Source organism: Hyla sarda, chromosome 4 (assembly GCF_029499605.1).
Source record: "Hyla sarda isolate aHylSar1 chromosome 4, aHylSar1.hap1, whole genome shotgun sequence".
In the NCBI taxonomy this organism is placed as follows: Eukaryota; Metazoa; Chordata; class Amphibia; order Anura; family Hylidae; genus Hyla; species Hyla sarda.
The window spans coordinates 156,389,058-156,411,681 of record NC_079192.1 but is presented as its reverse complement, the minus strand read 5'-3'; the positions used below and the strand labels follow the sequence as shown (position 1 = coordinate 156,411,681).

Below are 22,624 nucleotides of genomic sequence, written 5' to 3'. Positions count from 1 at the left end.
GGAAACAGTCTTATAACCTAAACTGTGGTTGAAGCCAATAGAGAAATGTTATTTTATACCTTTCTTCTCTATTGAAATACAATTTCTTCATCCTACTATTACCCTTTTGTTTTTAAGCGTAGACAATATATTAAAGTTGTAGCAGGGAACACAGGAACAGCACATATGGAGATGTAAGAAATGGTGTGCCAGCCTTATTATTTGTGATGTGTCAGTCCAGTGGTCAGACATATGCTGTATATAAAGGCACTAGGGAACTTCTTGCTCTCCGTACCCTTATTCATTCCATAAGCTGCAGGTATCGTCTGATCAGCAGCCTATGCAGGTCATCATGTCTGCCAGACTGGGAAAGCCAAGTGACAGGCAGTACACATAAAGCTAGGGAAATAGTGTGAGCCCTGCACTTGATACTGTCTGTCACCCAGATTTCCCAGTGTCCTGAAGAGAGCATCCCACACAGTGCATACACATATACATACACACACGTTACATGTATACAATAACAATACTAACAGACATGCAAGCACAATTAGGCACAGGATATTTACACACATACACACTTACTTTTTATGCAAGATTAGGCAGATTTAAGGTGTCCACATCTTGTGTAGCCTCCAGCTTCACTGTCCAGCCTGCAGCCATTCCCTCCTCCTTTTCCCTGACTGCAGAGCTGTTGTCAGGATCCGGATACTGTGAGGATACTGGTGGTAGATCCTCTGTGTCAGAGATGTGATGACGTGGGCTGTACCAGGGGAACGGAGTCTAAGGGGTTACTGGTTTTCACCAGAGCCCGCCGCAAAGCGGGATGGACTTGCAGCGGCAGGTAACCCCCAGGTCGTTCCACCCGATAGCGACTCAACCCCAACTGACGGCTGAGATAGGCGCGGTACAAGGGATTAGGCAAGGACAAGGTCGGACGTAGCAGAAGGTCAGGGCAGGCAGCAAGGATCGTAGTCAGGGGCAACGGCAGAGGGTCTGGAACACAGGCTTGGGACATACAAGGAAACGCTTTCACTGGCACAAGGGCAACAAGATCCGGCAATGCTGGGAAGGGGAAGTGAGGTTTTATAATGAGGGCACAGGTGTGAGAACTGATTGAGCGAGGCGCCAAAATGTAAGGGGCCACAGTGTGTATTATAATACATTTCGGGGGGCATTGGGTGTAATATAATGAATTTCAGAGTTCACATTATGTATTAAATTTAGTTTGAGGAGTCCCAGTGTGTATTCTAATCAAGTTTGGGGTATACTTTGCTTATTAATATGAATTTGAGGGGCCATGGTGAGTATTCTAATCAAGTTCAGGTTACACTTTGCTTATTAATATGAATTTGAGGGGCCATGGTGAGTATTATAATAAATTTAAGGGGTCTTGATGTGTATTACAATTAATTTCAGGGGGCTTAGAGCTGTTTTTTGGTGGTACAATGTGGCAGCCTTCAGTGGGCACAGTGTGTGAAGCTGTTGTGGCGCTATAAGGTGCTGTCCTGCTAAAAATAATTTAGCAGGGTAAAGTTTTGGGTTCAGTACTAGACTGGTGAAAGTATTGAGACCCATGAATTGTTATAGTCCATTTTACTCTGGTAGGGACTCAATAAGTGCTAACAGTCCACAGTTTAGGGGGCACAAATTTCTGCCCTGCCCATGGCGCTGGCAGCCCACTTTACACACCTAGTTTGGCCACCATAATTTTGTAATGTTTTACTGCAACTTTACAAAACAGAAGTTAAACATGGTAGTAACTGCCCAATTGTTGGCACTAGTCTGATGAAAATGCCGAGCTGAATTTCAAGCAGAATGATCAGTTTATGTTCCAGAAATGAGGGTATGACTTTCTACATTTCTAATGAGAGTTCTCACGTATTTCTGAGACCAGGAGAATGCAGAAATTGTATTTGGTGCTGTGTCATCTGAGAAGAACGCTCCCGATCACAAGTCAACAGTGGAACAAATGTTTTTCTCTTTATATGCAGTCCCCTCAATGGGAAGCAGCTGTGTAGCTTAGACAGTGCGTAGATCCCAGCATCCTAACATACAGTGGTCACTTTTCTGTATGTATTTTTTTTTTGTAACATATAAATATTAATATATTTATAATAGTCAGATTTCATAAAACAAAAGTTTCCTAATCAGCTTAGTAATATCATACTATAACATTATAATATATTATAGACCAATTACAACAATTGGACTGGACAGTTACCGCTAACTTGTGTTTTAAATCAAAAGTTGCACTAAAAAAGTATTAAAATATCAAGCTCTCATAAAGGGGTATTCCGGCCATGGACATCCTGTCCCTTATCCAAAAGATAGGGGGATAAGATGTCTGATATTGGTGGGCCAGCCACTGAGCCCCCCCCCCCCCCCCCCCGCAAGCGATCTCCATGCAGCACCTGGCATTCTGTACTGGGCTGCTTCTCCAATCTCGGAAACCTTTGAGTTTCTGGGATTGGAGACATGCCCCCTTGTGATGTCACACCACGCCCCCTCCATTCATGTCTATGGGAGGGGGGCGTGACAACTGTCACACCCCCTCCCATAGACATGAATGGAGGGGGGGGGGGTGATGTCACGTCTTCAATCCCGGAAACTCAGAGGTTTCCGAGATTGGAGCAGCACAGCCTGGCACAGAATTCCGGGTGCTGTATGGAGATTGCAAGGGTCCCAGTAGCCCCCCCCACGATCAGACCTCTTATCCCCTGTCCTTTGGATAGGGGATAAGATGTCTATGGCTGGAATACCGCTTTAAAAAAAGCACTCCAGAATTTATAATTTTTTATCTTTTGTTTATATAGTGCAGTACAGGCTATTATTAGAGAGTAATGTAGAAGTTATTGTGTATGCCTTCTGCTTACCAGTTGTAGCAAGCATTGGATTGGCTCATGTTGTTTTCCATTCCATCACTAAAGTGATTCTGTAATGCTGCATACATTTCCCATAAGTCCTCTGGCTTTGGGTGTGGTGTTTGATCATTGTACCTGGTCATATAATTAAGCTGCTAGTGCTGGCGTTTGCCACAAGTGAACTCAATAGACTCATAAGTGTTTTTAGGGGGGTTTAGGTGCATTGCATTTTCTTATTCGAAGTGTGTGTTTTTAGAGAAATATTGCCATAAGGCAAAAGTGATTTGGCCTTTTAATCACAATTGAGGTGAGGTGTTTTATGAAGATTTTGATGTCTTACAGCATTTTTTCATTACTTTTTTACTGCATTTTGGATGTATTTTGCGGCTGTTTTCCAAAATTGTGATAATTTTTTTTTTTTTACCAAGATTTGCACAATTGTGATAAGATATTACAACAATGTTGGGAAGCAAAAGCCTGACGAATAAATATCAGGTGACCAAGAGGGATGCACATTTCTACATCAGTCCTCCATCTGCAGTGCATTTACAAGAACACAAAATAAGGGTTTGCTAACCTAATTCTGAACTGCAGGTTTCCTGATTCTTCAGCACTTTAGACTCCTCAGTTTGGATTGTATCCTGACAGTAAAACAATTAAGATTATAGTGTTTTGGGACGGAATGTTTGGATTCTCATAATGTTCTGACAATCTGGCATCAGGACTTTTTTGTGAAATGATAGATCAACAGGATATTTGGTCCATTTGTTCCAGATTAAGGAAGTCTAATGTAGAATGTATTGATGAAAAACAAAGTACACAAGAGGTTTGGGAAATAGGAAATAGAAAGAGGCTAAAGAGACATTCAGTGGAGACAAAGTGTGGAAAAGAAAGGATGATATTGATGCTTTTTGGCTCAATGAATGTACAGTCTCCTACGCTTCTACTTTGCCAGTCTCCATTCTGGCTTACTACATTTAACATAATTCTCCCTTTTACAGATGTAGCTTTCCAGTAAAGAAATGACTACATGTTTTATACATAAATGAAAACAGGAAAGTTATGATGTGGCTGATCACAAAGCCTGGGGACAAAGGAGGTGTAACTGGGTAGAATACAAGAAAATAGGCAGAAGACTGTGGGAGAGTTTAGCATTAAGATAAGTAAATGACAGCAGTTAGGAATAGGAAGAAATAGTGTGTGAGGGCAATATGCATAATCCAGTAAAAAAATTACATTTGTGCTTGGGGCTTCACACTTGTGCTCCTGTCACAAACGTTACACACACCTGAAAGGAAAACATTAAACCTTAACAAAAGCGGTTGATCTGTGCCCATAATCGTGTCTGAGGGCACACCTTCAGTGGGCATACCCTGTAATGAATGAATGAAATTAAAATAAATAAAATAAGATAGGGAGGGTTGGGAGGGACCTGAAAAAAATGTCATATACGCCCCGCCAGTAAGAGCAGGGGGTGTTATATACACCTACCCCCTCCCCCCTAATACCTATATGCCCCGCCTAGTAGTTTAGGGGCAGAAATATTCCAGCCTCTCGCACAAATACAGCCTGATAGGCTTACCACTTGTGCTCGGGCCTTCACACTCCTGCTCATCTCACAAACGTTACACACACCTGAATGGAATACATTAAACCTTAACAAAAGTGGTTGATCTGTGCCCATAACCGCGTCCGAGGGCATGCCTTAAGTGGGACAAAACTAATAACCCGGTAGGGTAAGTAGCAGAATGTATAAACCTCATAAACAATACCACACCCTAAGTGCACTGACATCACAACACCCTAATTCAGACCCTAACCTAAGAGACAGAGTAGAATTTACCAACTAGTTATCAATGAAGATGGTACCTGGTACTGAGGAGCTATGGCCACTATGCCTACTCTGAAGAACGAGCGTCACTGAATCAGGACCAGGCTGGCATAATAGCTAAACATACTCATCACTTCCATTATGGCAAGGGAAACGGATAGATGTCTGTCAGGCCTAACACTAAGTTATCCAAGTCCCTGTGATTAAGAGGCCAAAAAACACAAACTGTTAGCCAACTGACACACAAGTAACCGGACCACATGACAGACCTTGACCATGAACTCCATATTACCTGTAACCAGAACTAGGCTTGAGAAACTTACCTGAAGACTACCCGAACTGTACTGACAGCCATACCCTAAACTACAAGCCAACTGGTCTCAGGAGTAATGTCCCGCTGCCGGTGACCAATCCTTGCATAACCAACGTGCATGTAGATGGGCCAGGTCTATGAGTAAACATCGTGCCTGAAGACGGGCCAGGTCTATGAGTAAACATTGTGCGTACTCACCTGACAGGTCTTACGTACCATCGACTGCACTCAAATAACCCCTTTCCTGGACACTAATCCACACCTTAAACTGCCAAGATTCTGACTCAAAACTGGTCTCAGGGGTGATGTCCCGCTGTGAGTGACCGATACCTTCATTGCCATCATGCCTGTAGACTTGACAGTTCCTTGCGTAACCCTCATATCTGTAGTTCTTAAGGGTATAGAACAACCTATGTGTCGTGATGCAGTTGCTCTGTAGACGTGTCAGCAACCCCGGTACCCACCGCCCCAGGGGTGCCGGGAAGAGCTGGTACCAACAGGCCTGGAGCGTCAAATATGGCACTCCTGGGCCTAGGCGGTAAATGGCTGGCATTTTTTTGGCTGGGGAGGGCCAGTAATAATGTCCTTGCGCACCTTGCGTAACCATCGTATCTGTAGTTCTTTTTGAAAACCACCGTGCCTGTAGACGTGCCAGGTCTTTTCGTAACCATCATGCCTGTAGATGTGATAGGACTTGCATAACCATCTTTTCTTTTTTTTTTGCAATCACCTATGTGTCATGAAACTATTTCTTTGAAAGCGTGTCAGTAACAATAACTATGCAGTGCATTCCACTGCAGGCGTGGCAGGTATGAAGGGAATACGACCACCTGTGTGCCATGATGCTGTTGCTCTGAAGATGTGTAAGTAACCACAACTGTGCAGTGTATCCCCCTGCAGACGTGGCAGGTATGATGGGTATACAACCGCCTATGTGTCGTGATGTTGTCGCTCTGAAGACGTGTCAGTAACAACAACTGCGCAGTGCATCCCCATGCAGACGTGGCAGGTACGAAGGGTATACAACCACCTATGTGTCATAATCTTGATGCTCTGAAGATGTGTCAGTAATAACAACTATGCAATGTATCCCCCTGCAGTTGTGGCAGGTATTAAGGGTATAGAACAACCTATGTGTCATAATGCAGTTGCTCTGTAGACGTGTCAGTAACCCCGGTACCCACCGCCCCAGGGGTGCCGGGAAGAGCTGGTACCAACAGGCCTGGAGCGTCAAATATGGCACTCCTGGGCCTAGGCGGTAAATGCCTGGCATTTTTTTGGCTGGGGAGGGCCACTAATAATGTCCTTGCGCACCTTGGTAATGTCAGACTGTTGCTGCTTGGTTGGTATCTGGCTGATACTGAAAATATGGGGAACCACACACGTTTTGTTTTATATATATATATATATATATATATATATATATATTGCATAGGGTTCCCCCTATTTTCAGTATCAGCCAGATACCAACCATACTGAGAACAGTCAGGCCTGGACTGTGTAGCTCAGCCCCCTAATGATATCCTTACTAGGGGTTATATTGAAGGGGGTGACTGGAGAAGTACAGGAATTACTTTGGCGCTGGACACATGGAACAAGCCCGACCACAGGAATAAAACCACGTCTGTTTATGCCTGATGAAGCTACGCGTGCGCAGCAAAACGCGTTGCATCATTCCATCATTGCACATTAGGCAGACCTGGTTTTATTCCTGTGATCTGGCTCATTCCATGTGTCCAGTGCCGAAGTAATTCCTGTACTTCTCCAGTCACCCCCTTCAATATATCTATTCCAGGAAGGCTGCTGACACCACATTGGTTCCACGCGCTCTCCATTGTTGTGTGTGATTCCACACAACCTAGTTTGGCAAGCGGCTGCTGGTTCCCCTCTGCCAACCCTGCCAGCTCGAGATCCTACACACAGAGCGCATTCTGTTTTTCTCTTTTTCAGATTATCTCTAGGGGGCGGAGCAGTAAAGGTCGCAGGGGGTCTCAGGAGTGAGACTCCCTTTTGATCTGTCCCTCTGGCCTTGGACTACTACTCCCATGATGGGAGAAGTTGTAGTATCGCAGCGCTGAGGGATGGCACTTGCACATCCCCTGGCTGCGGGACTCTTTAGGGATTTTTAGGACTACTACTCCCATCATGGACAGACTCTGTCCATGATTGGAGTTATAGTCCAGAGGATGAGGGGCAGATGGCAGTGAATCATTCTCCTGAGACCCGCTGAGATCCGCATTTATTAAGTTAACAAGCTGGTGGCACATGCGGCTCCACTGCGCTCCCCGCCGACTCCAGGTGGGGAATACTGTATATAACTGTCGTATGGACCTACAGAATAAAGATAAGATATCATTTTTGCCGAAAAATGTACTGCGTAAAAATGGAAGCCCCCAAAACTTACAAAATAGTGTTTTTTCATCAATTTTGTCGCACATTGATTTTTTTTTCCCGTTTCACCATAGATTTTTGGGTAAAATGACTAATGTCATTACAAAGTAGAATTAGTGACGCAAAAAATAACCCATCATATAGAATTTTAGGTGAAAATTTTTAAGAGTTATGATTTTTTTAAGTTAAGGAGGAAAAATTGAAAATGAAAATAACGGAAAAAGCCCGGGTCCTTAAGGGGTTAAGGACATCTTCCTCTTTTTTGTTCCTATAGAATCTCCCAATAGCGGACACTCACGGGGAATAAAAAAAGTGTCTGCTATTGAGAGATGTCCCTTATTGGGAAAAAGGCTCAAAATTCTTCCTAAATGACAGAATACTGTCCTGTACTGTCATTACCTATAAAACACAATAAAAAGCAATATTACCGTATAATATCCCAGCGACATTTAATCTCCCCTTATCCCCCCCGTATCATTTCATCCCCCCTTTTATACCCTGAGCCATATTATCCCCCCCGTGCATTATGCCATATTATTCCCCCTCCTTACCCCCTGTGCTACATCATTTCCCCTTGACCCCCCCCCCCCCCGTGCCATTTCATTCCCCCTCCATTCATAAAATCATCACCCCACCTCTTTATAAAGTGGCACAGGGGCAGGGGGATAAAGGAGGATTAAAATGGCATAGGGGGTGGAAAAGAGAGGGTCATGAATTTGCACAGAGGGCAATAAAGGAGGAATTAAATAGCACTAGGAGAGATCAAGAGGAAATTATGTGGCACAGGGGTCATAAAGGGGAGGGGGGATGATTTGGCACAGGGGAATAAAGTGGCATGAAGGGGGGGGGGGAATTAGGGAAGGAGGGGGTGAATAATGTGGCCGGCGGATGTACAGAAGCAGGAGGCCACTGTTAAAACATTGGTCTTCTGCTTCTGTGCTGGGGCTTCGGCAGGGAGGTGCAGTGTGGGCCTGGGCCTCTTATTGGGGTATTGGCTGTACCCCCTGACCGCAGCCCTCTTTAACAATTTTTGCTCTCCTACATCGTTGCAGACCAAGACTTCCTAACATGGGCAGAATCTGCCCACAATAACTATATGTTAGTTTCCAACAAGTTTGCATTGGAGGTGGTTCTCAAACCTTAAGTTGGCCATCTGTTGTACAATGCCCTATGCAAGGAACTCTGACCCCATCTTTGAAAGAAGTAAAAGTCATACTATTTTCTTTATAGGAAACTATTTTCTGGCAACTGTTTTCATTGAAATAAATGCTACATTTAGCCTAATTTTTTTCCAAACTGCATCACTGGGCCAAAGTGTGACATAACAGGGGCGGGGCCATGACATTAAGCTCCGCCCCCTCAATGCAAACCTATGGGAGGGGGCATGGCGGCTTTCACGCCCCCTCCCATAGGCTGTCATTGAGGGGGCAGAGCCGTGATGTTACGATACTCCGGCCCCTTGATCGTGATTCATCAGACCCGGAGCGATGTTCGCTCCGGAGGTTGATGATAGCGGGGTGCTACATGAAAGATTGCGGGGGTCCCCAGCGGCGGAACCCCCGCAATCAGGCATCTTATACCCTATCCTTTGGATAGGGGATAAGATGTCTTAGGGCGGGAGTACCCCTTTAAGTTTATTATTATATGCAATCCACATATTGGAAAATAATCATTGCATTATATTATGGAGGAAACGTGCAGCAAAATGGGACCATGACTAATTCGGTCAATCATCCAAAATGTTATATATTCTAGAACATTATCCAGGAATCGAAAAACAGACCTAATTTCTTTCAAAGGCTGCTCTCTGTCTGTCTCCAGGTTGGGTGTGGTATTACAACATCCCTGTTTTTTTATTCCTGGATAACCCCTTTAACAGTCAGTAGTAGGTCCAAGGCATGTCTACAGGGTTAAAAGAAGAGACTCTGAGACAAATGTTTTCTAAAATTACAGGGACATGTTATAGGTAGAATCATATTTAGCCATTTAAACTTTGTTTTGTGGGAGTCTGATATAGTCGGAGATCTACTTTTAACTATTTTTCCCTCCAAGACAAGGCCTATTTAAACGGAAGCCAACCTGACAATCATCTGATCACTGTGGCTGTCTCTTAATGGGCCTTTATTTTTACTATTTCTTTGCCCGCAACAGCGCAAATGTGTCAATATATGCTGGTCAACCACATGAATGGTCACCATGCATAGACAAAGTTTTTGCAGAGCATCTCTCTTCTTAATGTCCGACATTTTAGACTGTTCATGCTGGCATCACAGTCATCTTGATGGATTATAATAAATCCAAATTGTAACAAATCCTAATAGATCTTGAACACATTCTAACCCATTATTTCTTGTATTGTATCACAAAAAGATTAACCCCTTAAGGACTCATTTAAGGACTCTCGTTTTTCAGTTTTTGCATTTTTGTTTTTTCCTCCTTACCTTTTAAAAATCATAACCCTTTCAATGTTCCATCTAAAAATCCATATTATGGCTTATTGTTTGTGCCACCAATTCTACTTTGCAGTGACATTAGTCATTTTACCCAAAAATCTACGGCGAAACGGAAAAGAAAAAATCATTGTGCGACAAAATTGAAGAAAAAACACCATTTTGTAACTTTTGGGGGCTTCTGTTTCTACGCAGTGCATTTTTTGGTACAAATGACACCTTATCATTATTCTGTAGGTCCATAGAGTTAAAATGATACCCTACTTATATAGGTTTGATTTTGTCGTACTTCTGGAAAAAATCATAACTACATGCAGGAAAATTTCTACGTTTAAAAATGTCCTCGTCTGACCCCTATAACTTTTATTTTTCAGCATACAGGGCGGTTTGAGGGCTAATTTTTTGTGACTTGATCTGAAGTTTTTATCGGTACCATTTTTTATCTGACATTTTGATCACCTTTAATTCATTTTTTAATGGTATAAAAAGTGACCAAAAATACGCTATTTTGTACTTTGGAATTTTTTACGTGTATGTCATTGACCGTGCGGTTTAATTAATAATATATTTTTATAGTTCGGACATTTACGCACGCGGCAATACCACATATGTTCATTTTAATTTTAATTTACACAGTTTTTTTTTTTTTTATGGGAAAAGGGGGGGGGGGGCGGTGATTCAAACTTGTATTAGGGAAGGGGTTGAATCACATATATTAACACTTTTTTTCACTTTTCTTTTTACAGTGTTATAGCCCCCATAGGGGGCTATAACACTGCACACACTGATCTTTTACACTGATGTATTAACATGCCATTGATCAGTGTTATCATTCACTGCTCGTGCCTGGATCTCAGGAACAGAGCAGTCATTTGCCGATCGGACACCGAGGAGGCAGGTAGGGATCCTCCCGTTGTCCTGTAAGCTATTCGGGACACACAATTTAATCGTGGCAGTCTTGAACAGCCCAACTTCAGTTTCACTTCAGACGCAGCGGTCAACTTTGATTGCCGCGTCTGAACGGCTAATACAGGGCATCACTGTGATAAATGATGTTCTGTATTAGCCGCGGGTCCCGGCCGTTGATGGCTGTCGGGACTGACCCGATATATTGCGGGAGCCAGCGCAGGATGTAAATAAACATCCTGTGTCGTTAAGGAGTTAAAGGAGTACTCCGGTGGAAAGCTATTTATTTTAAATCAACTGGTGCCAGAAAGTTATACATATTTGGAAATGACTTCTATAAAAAAAAATGTAATCCTTTCAGTATTTATCAGCTGCTTTATACTACAGAGGAAGTTCTTTTCTTTTTGGATTTCTTTTCTGTCTGTCCACAGTGCTCTCTGCTGACACCTCTGTCCATGTCAGGAACTGTCCAGAGAAGGAGCAAATCCCCATAGCAAACCTCTCCTGCTCTGGACAGTTCCTGACATGGACAGAGGTGTCAGCAGAGATCACTGTGGTCAGACAGAAAAGAAATTCAGAAAGAAAATAACTTTCTCTGCAGTATACAACAGCTGATGTATTCTGGAAGGATTAAGATTTTTTTCATAGAAGTAATTTACAAATCTGTTTAACCCCTTCATGACCCAGCCCATTTTCACCTTCATGACCTGGGCATTTTTTGAAAATCTGACCACTGTCACTTTAAACATTAATAACTTTGGAATGCTTTTACTTATCATTCTGATTCCGAGATTGTTTTTTCGTGACATATTCTACTTTATGTTATCGGTAAAATTTCACTGATATTTGTATCCTTTCTTGGTAAAAAAATCTAAAAATTTCATGAAAATTTTGAAAATTTAGCATTTTTCTAACTTTGAAAGTCTCTGCTTGAAAGGAAAATGGATATTCCAAATAAATTACATATTGATTCACATATACAATATGTCTACTTTGTGTTTGCATTAAAAAATTGACAAGTTTTTACTTTTGGAAGACACCAGAGGGCTTCAAAGTTCCGCAGCAATTTTCCAATTTTTCTCAAGATTTTCAAAATCGTAATTTTTCAGGGCCCAGTTCAGGTTGGAAGTGGATTTTAAGGATCTTCATATTAGAAATACCCCATAAATGACCCCATTATAAAAACTGCACCCCCCAAAGTATTCAAAATGACATTCAGTAAGTGTTTTAACCCTTTAGGTGTTTCACAGGAATAGCAGCAAAGTGAAGGAGAAAATTCTAAATCTTCATTTTTTACACTCGCATTTTCTTGTAGACCCAATTTTTGAATTTTTACAAGGGGTAAAAGGAGAGAAATCACCCTAAAATTGGTAACCCAATTTCTCTTGAGTAAGGAAATACCTCATATGCGTATGTCAAGTGTTCGGCGGGCGCAGTAGAGGGCTCAGAAGGGAAGGAGCGACAATGGGATTTTGGAGAGTGAGTTTTTCTGAAAGGGTTTTTGGGGGGCATGTCCCATTTAGGAATCCCCTATGGTGCCAGAACAGTGGACCCCCCCCCCACATGTGACCCCATTTTGGAAACTATACCCCTCATGGAATTTAATAAGGGGTGCAGTGAGCATTTACACCCCACTGGCGTTTGACAGATATTTGAAACAGTGGACTGTGCAAATCAAAAATTTTATTTTTCATTTTCACAGACCACTGTTCCAAAAATCTGTCATACACCAGTGGGGTGTAAATTCTCACTGCACCCCTTATTACATTCCGTGAGGGGTGTAGTTTCCAAAATGGGGTCACATGTGGATATTTATTGTTTTGCGTTTGTCAGAACTGCTGTAACAATCAGCCACCCCTGTGCAAATCGCCTCAAATGTACATGGTGCACTCTCCCTTCTGGGCCTTGTTGTGCGCCCCCAGAGCACTTTGCGCCCACATATGGGGTATCGCCGTACTCAGGAGAAATTGCGTTACAAATTTAGAGGGTCTTTTTTCCCTTTTACCTCTTGTGAAAATGAAAAGTGTAGGGCAACACCAGCATGTCAGTGTAAAAAATTTATTTTTTTACACTAACATGCTGGTGTAGACCCCAACTTCACCTTTTCATAAGGGGTTAAAGAAGAAAAAGCCCCCCAAAATTTGTAAGGCAATTTCTCCCGAGTACGGCGATACCCCATATGTGTCCCAAAACTGTTGCCCTGAAATACGACAGGGCTCCAAAGTGAGAGAGCGCCATGCGCATTTGAGGCCTGAATTAGGGATTTGCATAGGGGTATTCTATGCCAATGATTCCCAAACAGGGTGCCTCCAGCTGTTGCAAAACTCCCAGCATGCCTGGACAGTCAATGGCTGTCCGGCAATACTGGGAGTTATTATTTTGCAACAGCTGGAGGCTCCGTTTTGGAAACAGTAGCGTACCAGACGTTTTTCATTTTTTGGGGGGAGGGGGGCTGTGTAGGGGTATGTGTATATGTAGTGTTTTTTACTTTTTATTTTAGGTTAGTGTCAGTGTAGTGTAGTGTTTTTAGGGTACAGTCACATGGGCAGAGGTTCACAGCAAGTTTGCCGCTGGAAGTTTGAGCTGCAGCGCAAAATTTGCGCCATCTCAAACTTGCAGCACTCACTGTAAACCTCCGCCCATGTGAGTGTACCCTGTACATTCACATTGGGGGGAGGGGGCAAACATCCAGCTGTTGCAAACTCCGAGCATGCCCTTTGGCTGTCCGTGCATGCTGGGAGTTGTAGTTTTGCAACAGCTGGAGGAACACTGGTTTGGAAACACTAAGTTAAGTAATAAACTTTCAAGTGTTTTGCAACCAAACTTAGTGTTTCCAAACCAGTGTGCCTCCAGCTGTTGCAAAACTACAACTCCCAGCATGCATGGTCTGTCAGTGCATGCTGGGAGTTATAGTTTTGCAACAATTGCAACAGCTGGAGGCACTGAGGTAGGAAACGGACAATGTTTCCCAACTAGTGTGCCTCCAGTTGTTGCAAAACTACAACTCCCAGCATGCCCAGACTGCCAAGGCATGCTGGAAGTTGTAGTTCGGCAATATCTGAAGGATCAGATGTTGCCGAACTACAACTTCCAGCATGCTTGGGCAGTCTGGGCATGCTGGGAGTTGTAGTTTTGCAACATCTGGAGGTCCACAGTTTGGAGACCACTGTATAATGGTCTCCAATCTGTGCTCTTCCAGATGTTAGAGAACTACAACTCCCAGCATGCCTGGACAGACTGAGCATGCTGAGATTTGTAGTTTTGCAACATCTGGAAGAGCACAGATTGGAGACCATTATACAGTGGTCTCCAAACTGTGGACCTCCAGATGTTGCAAAACTACAACTCCCAGCATGCCCAGAAAGCCAAAGGCTTTCTGGGCATGCTGGGAGTTGCAGTTTTGAAACTCTCAGAGGCAGCAGTGAGATCGCTTTACGGCGATCTCACTGCTGCCAATGAAGATGCCGCACTGCTGCCGGAAACTCACCTCCGGGACGCAGCGCAGCCGGGACCGCAGGGAGGACGCCGGGACCGCAGGGAGGACGCCGGGACCGCTCGGGACACCGCTCGGACGGGTAAGTGACGCCGGGGGACGGGACAGGGACACTTAGCAGAGTGGTGTGTGTCCCGATCCCCGTGATCCGGACTCACACACCGCGCTGCTAAGTATTCTGATAGCGAAACGCTGCTATCAGCTAGTCAGATTTGACCAGCTGATAGCAGCGATCGCTGGGGGGGGGGGGTGGGGGACGAAACCCCCCGTGGTCGCACGGTAAGATGGCTGGCTATCAGTGATAGCCACCATCTTTCCGGGCGCTGCGGGATGCCGCGAGTAGCGGCAGTAATGTCCATGACGTACCTGTATGTCATGGGTCGGGAACACCTTGCCACCCATGACGTACAGGTATGTCATAGGTCGGGAAGGGGTTAAAGGAAAACTGTCACATATTTTCTCCCGCACTATCCACATGTACTGGTGAATAGTGTGGGAGACACTGATTAAAACGAGCCCTACCTTGGTCTGATCCGCGCCACCGTTCGCCCGCAATTGTAGTTTTAATCTCTGTGTATATCCGGCTGTAACTGGCAAAGGCGAGGCTTCTGCGGGCCGTTCATGAATATTCATGAGCGGCGCTGACGTCAGTGTCAGTTAGCCTGCAGAAGCACCGCCTTTGCCAGTTACAGCCGGATATACACAGAGATTAAAACTACAATTGCGGGCGAACGGCGGCGCAGATCAGACCAAGGTAGGGCTCGTTTTAATCAGCGTCTCCCGCTTTATCTAACAATGCCGGTGGATAGTGCGGGAGAAAATATGTGACAGTTTTCCTTTAACTTTTTGACACCAGGTGATTTAAAAGAAATTGTTTGATACCCTTTCATTGTTACATGAACAAACAAAAAATGTAAAGCTGGCCTGAACATTAAAAGAAATGTTGGCCAAACCCACCAATTTTGGTAGGAGTATCCAACATTCTAATGTGAATGGTGGCCTCCTGACTCTCCCCTGAAGGATCTGGCATCATCCAATATTTTAGTTGCTTTGCCTCCTTTCTCCATTGAAAACACATGCATGCTCGACCGTGCATGTGTATGGCGGATCAGGAGAGATAACGGTCGTCTGGCAAAATTGTAATTTTAAAATCTGGTAAGGAAGGGGGTAAGTAAAAAAAAATAATAAAACACACATTCTCTTACCTTCCTCGCCAATATAATGGAGCTCTACTCCCGCTGTCTTTTGCCTCCATGTTTAGGAATGTTATGTCACACTCCAATGCAGCCAATCAGTGACTAAGGCTGGACATCACTGCGGCTGTTGATTGGATGAGCGATCGTGTGAACTCACATCCCCAAGCACCAGACAGCAGAGAGTTAAACCGGTGGTGGCGGTTTGAGGAAGGTAAAATATATATATATTTTTTTTACTTATTCATTCCCTAAACAGATTTTAACATGAACATACTGGCCGGACAACTCCTTTAAGGCTATGTTCAGATGACAGATTTTTTTCTATCTGAAAAATTCAACACGGATTCTGCAGCATTCTCAGTTGGCCGTGCCATGGATTGTGATGTGTATTTCTAATCTGCATCAGAAAAATCTGGGCTGTATGAATAACAGGATAGATTCTCATAAAAAGCTATGGGATTCAGATTCTGACACACAAAAAGTAGATATTTAAGAACTTGCTATTACTGAGGTCCTTCTGCCTAAAGCAATAGCTAGATGTTTTCTGAGCAAGTAAGGGCTGACTTTAAATGTTCTTACTAAGAAAATAGTTACATTCTACAGATACAACATCTCTAACTCCATGAAGTCATATCTTGTGGTAAGCCAGATAAATACATTTGTTTTTAAACCAGCAGGTTGCTGTCATACATACATTTCTGTGTTATTTTACAGACAAGAATTTTCACACTAAAGATGTATATTTTGCTTTATACGTCTCAAACCATTTTAGCATGTAATACAGCATTTACTTTTAAATTCTATTACAAGAATTTTTGTAAAGGACACTACTAAAGTGGCTACGAACTCCTATTGTGATAAACTGAATAAGCGACACGACACAATGTGAAAGATATATTGGAGCCATTAGATGAGAAAAATAAATATCTACTTAACAATGTCTTACAATAGACAAGCTTTCTATTACTTATGGCCTATTTCACAGATCAGCTTTTCTGGAAATACAGATAGATTCTCACTTTATTGTAATCATTAAAATATTGTTAAAATACAATTAGTATTTGACAGCCTTTAATTTTATTGTAGAAGATAAAAGCTGACTTCAATAAGTCATATATAAGAATGATCTTTCTAATATACTGTAGTCACCTAACTCAAACCATACTGTGCCACATAACTAGTGCACTCCGGTTTCTGGGATTGCTTGTTTACATTAGTGCAGGATGACATCCCATCCACCCCATCTAAACCAGGGATGCAATCACCACCTGCCCCAATTGTCATTCCCAGTGACCATAACCCTTTTAAGGGACAACATGTTGCCTGATACATTGCATCAATGCCTCGGCCTCAGGTCTTTTCTGGAAACCATCTTGGACATACAATGTCGCAGACAGTCTTGATCTATAGCATGAACCATAGTATGCTACGACTAGATGATCCCAGTCAGTGGGGATTTCACTGGAAAACACCTGCATTACTAAAGTGACTGGCTGTCTAGTAGTGCTTCTCTAAAGTACAGGGAGGTACTACATGTTCTGTACTACTCTCTACCTGTGTACACCTAGTAGGTGTGATTCCATTTTATTATTATTATGGTACACTATGAGTACTTTACATGATCCTAAAGAAGCATCTGCCCTCTAAGTATAAAGAAGTAGAAAAACAAGCGCTCCATAGGGTAATATTGTTAAGCCCCAGTGTGAGGCAAAAAACGAATGACTGCTCACCCTGGGTGGTTGTGTAGCTACATACACAACAATGATGATAGCATACAAATAATAGGTCGTCTGCTGCCCTCCGGTCACTGGTATATGCAATGGACAGGGATGGCTTTTAGGAGGGACCCGGCTCGAACAGCGCTGAAAGACCACAACCTCGGTCGGTCAGCGCCGTTTGAGCCAGGTCCCTCCTCGAAGCCATCCCTGTCCCTTTAAGAATAAATCATTTGCATCAACTATTCTAACTTTTATATTTAAGGACTTGGATTATCTATTCCAGCTATTTGCTTATTTTTTTATATTTAATTTTCTTATTTTGGATGAACAATTTGTGGGCTTTAGAACCAACTTCTAGTTACTTTCGAATTTTTGGGCTGAAGATACAATATTTTTTACTTAAAATGGTCATCCTGGAACCAAGTGATATTGTAACCTGATCACTGTATATGCATCATGCCAATGTATCAGGCAACATGTTTAGAGACTCTGCTATATATCAGCGTCAAATGTCTCTACCACAATGGATGCACAGGGCAGATAAACTTCATTCCTGCAGAATAATCAGACAATGCGTTTCGGGCTATCTTCTTCAGTTTCACTACATAACACTAGCTGGAGTCCTGAACATCTCTCATAATGATACTACTATATGCATTATGATACTGTTTACTAAAATTGGTATATACAGCAAATATCAAATAGAGAGTTCATAGAGTACAACATTATCAATACGTACTGCATGTTTTATGGGGATTTACAGCCAAGTGTAAATGAGTGTAAATATGAAAGAGTTCAAAGTAAAACCAAAGTTGTTTTCATGGCTAAATTGAAGCTTGCAAATTCCAAATTCCTCATCTGTTGATAAAACCAGCTTAGGTTTTAACCTTGTCTGATAATCCTGAGCCCTGGGCTTCATATAAGAGTAATATGACATCTCTTATTAATAACATACTCCCGCTCTATAATGAATATTGTGTTACATATGAAAGATAATTTCACTGATCTATTTCATTTCAACCCTTTTATCAGCATAACCCTGGATATTTTCTCTTAACACCTTGTGCCACAATTAAGTACCTGGCTCCAATTTGCACAGGAAATAATCCAAATATTTCAGAAATGACAGACATTTGTACTGAGGTGCTACGTCTGATAAGAAAACTGGAGTCTCTACATGACTGAAAACATTTTTCAGGAAAATAATCTATTTGTTCTTTGTATTTCTAAACATAGTAATTTATTCTCTTTACTGTAAAGGGGTACTCTGGCCTTAAGACATCTTATCCCCAATCCAAAGGATAGGGGATAAGATGCATGATTGCAGGTGTCCCGCCACTGGGGACCCCTGCAATCTTGCATGCAGCACCTTGATATCATCAGCCTCCGAAGCGAACATCACTCCAGGTCTGATGAATCACGATTACGGGGCCGGAGTATCATGATGTCACGGCCCCACTCCTGTGTGACATAATGCTCCGCCCCTCAATGCAAGCCTATGGGAGGGGGCGTGCCATATGCTTGATGTCACGATACTGTGATCGTGATGCATCAGACCGGGAGCAATGTTAGCTCCAGAGGCTGATGATAGTGAGTTGCTGCATGAAAGATTGCAGGGGTCCCCAGTGGCGGGACCCCCGCGATCAGGAATCTTATCCCCTATCCTTTGGATAGGGGATAAGATGTCTTAGGGCCGGAGAACCCCTTTTAAGTAAGCTGGAAGAGTAGAACAGGGTGTGGTGCAAAGGGCGTTACATTGCATTGGGAAGCTATCATATGTTAGGATGGATTAAGTACATGACTCGACAGTGAAGGAGTTGTTCCTTACTATATCATAAGCACTTAATAAAGCCTCATAGAGTAGACTGTACCTCATCTCGCATCCTGCTAGTAAGTAGTCCCAGATGTGTAGCACATTTGATTTAGTGAGGTGCATAGTTTACTGGACATCTACACATTGGATATTGGAGTCTTAACCATCACTTATGTACATGGAAAGATGCAGAGGTAACAACTGACAGCTAAATGGAATAGACAGTATTAACATCACACATTCATAGACAGAGATGGCAGAAGTAATACGTCAGATTTGCCCTTTCAAATATCTGCTGAATTGCATAGAATGGGAGCATTTACTTTCAGTAGATCCTGTTGATTTGCCTCCTGGTGTAGAGAATTTTAAATGTTTGTAAATATGAACAATATGGGATAATGTTGCTGCTGTACCTCCTGGACATGACAGTGTGACCACTGTTCTCTGCTGTTTTAGGGAGTGAAAATAATAGTTCCCTATTTTAGTCTTTGAGAAGGGCTGACAACTAGGATAGAAGTGCAGCCAGTTATAAGCCATCTTTATCTGTATTAGTAATGTGCATACTCAACATATTTAGAATCATACATATTCTCCAATATGTAATGACAACAACATTTGGTGTCTGTCAAGAAAGCTGTTACGGTAATCATTTATAACGTTAGCTTGTAATGTTGGCAGAAGTTACCATGGACAAGTGTGATGGTGTTTTACAAGTTCCCATTATTCCCGATGCAAATACCAACTACAGCAAACACATGTGTAAAAATACGGGGTTGGCGTTCATATTTAGTTGCCATCTGTTCGAAATTGGTAAAAAAAATTTTTTTACAATGGGTAATTTTTTTTTCTTAAGACAACAAAGCATATACTTTGTAAACATAGCTACAACATATTTTGACTCCATCTTGCCAATGTTTTAATTATAAATAAATAATATATTTGCTAGTTTTTTTGTGGTGCTTAAGATTATAGCCTATAAAAAAGGTTTTGTATTGGTATACTGTGTATACATTACTTTTGACATAGGCAGCTGTTGACTAACAAATGTTGTTCTGACCAATAATTTGGTTATGGTCTAAATGACCCAGTATCAAAAACATCAGGAGTATCACAGCTTGTCTTCTATATGGATGGTGGCACAGGAGGGGGAATGATTGAGTCGGTGTGGGTTCACATCCCTAACCTAATTCAGTGATACCAAACCTTACCGTCTGATCACCTGCTGAGAAAGAAGACCTCACACCTCAGGCCTATTTTAGATGCGCCAATGTGAGGCATCAAACAAGAGCTGATCTTGCTGATCAGTTGTGCGTCCATTTAAATTAATTATCACGAGTGTTTGCATGTTTGTTGGCTGATCACTGGCCCTTTCACGTGGGCTGATTATTGGTAATTAGAATTGCTAGGAATGCTTATGTGCCCAATAAATGGGGTGTGTAAAATGGCCATAACTGTCTAGATGGTATGGATTCCCCTATTGTGCCCTAAAAAGGGTACTTTGACTGAGTGGGCCATCACACAAGCATGTCTCTAAAGTAGTGCTCTGGAGAATGGTAAGTAACCAGGCCACGTTCTGGAGATGACTGCTCCCAGCAGTCGTACACTCATCCCCCCACAATCAGCATGATCAGACACTTATCCCCTATTCAATGGTTAAAGAACAAGTTAGATACCCCGGAGTACCACTTTAATTATTGTCCTATGCAGGATATGGGGAGGGCATACTTACTTTCCTCCTTACTTTAGTTTTTTCCTCCTTACCTTTTAAAAATCCATATTATGGCTTATTTTTTGCGCCACCAATTCTACTTTGCATTGACATTATTCATTTTACCCAAAAATCCACGCCGAAATGGAAAAGAAAAAATAATTGTGCTACAAAATTGAAGAAAAAAACGCTGTTTTGTAACTATTGGGGGCTTCTGTTTCTATGCAGTGCATTTTTTGGTACAAATGACACCTTATCTTTATTCTGTAGGTCCATACAGTTAAAATGATACCCTACTTATATAGGTTTGATTTTGTCGTACTGGAAAAAATCATAACTACATGCAGGAAAATTTATACGTTTAAAAATGTCATCTTTTGACCCCTATAACTTTTTTATTTTTCCATGTACAGGGTGGTTTGAGGGCTCAGTTTTTGCGCCGTGATCTGAAGTTTTTATTGGTACAACTTTTGTTTTGATCAGACTTTTTGATCACTTTTTATAAATTTTTTAATGGTATAAAAAGTGACCAAAAATACGCTTTTTTGGACTTTGGAATTTTTTTGCGCGTACGCCATTGACCGTGCGGTTTAATTAATGATATATTTTTATAGTTCGGACATTTACGCACGTGGCAATACCACATATTTTTATTTTTATTTACACTGTTTTATTTTTTTTTATGGGAAAAGGGGGGTGATTCAAACTTTTATTAGGGAAGGGGTTAAATGACCTTTATTAACACTTTTTGTTTTCTTTGCAGTGTTATAGGTCCCATAGGGACCTATAACACTGCACACACTGATCTCCTATGCTGATCACTGGCGTGTATTAACACGCCTGTGATCAGTGTTATCGGCGCTTGACTGCTCCTGCCTGGATCTCAGACACGGAGCAGTCATTCGTCGATCGGACACCGAGGAGGCAGGTAAGGGCCCTCCCGGTGTTCTGTAAGCTGTTCGGGACGCCGTGATTTCACCGCGGCGGTCCCGAACAGCCCGACTGACTAGGCGGGATAGCTTCACTTTCACTTTAGAAGCGGCGGTCAGCTTTGACCGCCGCTTCTAAAGGGTTAATACCGCACATTGCGGCGATGTGTGGTATTAGCCGCTGGTCCCTGCCGTTGATTAGCTTCATATCGCGGGAGTCGGCGCAGGACGTAAATATACGTCCTGCGTCGTTAAGGGGTTAAAGGGGTACTACCGTGCTAAACTTTTTTTTATATCAACTGGTGCCAGAAAGTTAAACAGATTTGTAAATCACTCCTATTAAAAAATCTTAATCCTTCCAGTACTTTTTAGGGGCTGTATACTAAAGAGAAATCCAAAAAAGAAAAGCATTTCCTGTGATGTCCTGACCACAGTGCTCTCTGCTGATCTCTGCTGTCCATTTTAGGAACTGTCCAGAGAAGCATATGCTTGCTATGGGGATTTTCTCCAGTTCCTAAAATGGATAGCAGAGGTCAGCAGAGAGCACTGTGGTCAGGACATCACAGGAAATGCTTTTCTTTTTTGGATTTCTCTTTAGTATACAGCCCCTAAAAATTACTGGAAGGATTAAGATTTTTTAATAGAAGTGATTTACAAATCTGTTTAACTTTCTGGCACCAGTTGATTAAAAAAAAAAAAAAAAGTTTTCCATGGTAGTACCCCTTTAACCCCTTCCCGACCTATGACATACCTGTACGTCATGGGTGGCAAGGTGTTCCCGACCCATGACATACAGGTACATCATGAACATTTTTGCCGCTACTCGCGGCATCCCGCAGCGCCGGAAAAATGGTGGCTATCACTGATAGCCAGCCATCTTACCATGCGACCACGGGGGGTTTCATCCCCCTCCCACCCCCAGCGATCACTGCTATCAGCTGGTCAAATCTGACTACTGATAGCAGCGCGGTGTGTGAGTCCCGATCACGGGGATCGGGACACACACCGCTCTGCTAAGTGTCCCTGACCCATC

At 42.6% G+C, this 22,624-nt stretch overlaps 1 protein-coding gene across 3 annotated transcripts in view; it reads left to right on the top strand.

Annotated features, from left to right (window-relative positions):
• THSD4 (thrombospondin type 1 domain containing 4) overlaps positions 1 to 22,624 on the top strand; it is an 874,264-nt gene that overhangs the window by 19,133 nt on the left and 832,507 nt on the right. The window contains exons 1-2 of one of the 3 annotated variants that reach the window (XM_056572461.1): positions 14,878 to 14,981; positions 15,489 to 15,634. The exons of 1 other annotated variant lie outside the window; for it this stretch is intronic. In XM_056572461.1, the coding sequence (XP_056428436.1) occupies positions 15,559 to 15,634 (76 nt within the window). In that variant the 5' untranslated portion in view covers positions 14,878 to 14,981; positions 15,489 to 15,558. Of the gene's footprint in view, positions 1 to 14,877; positions 14,982 to 15,488; positions 15,635 to 22,624 lie in introns of those variants that run through there. One more of the 3 variants, XM_056572466.1, reaches the window with a different exon arrangement.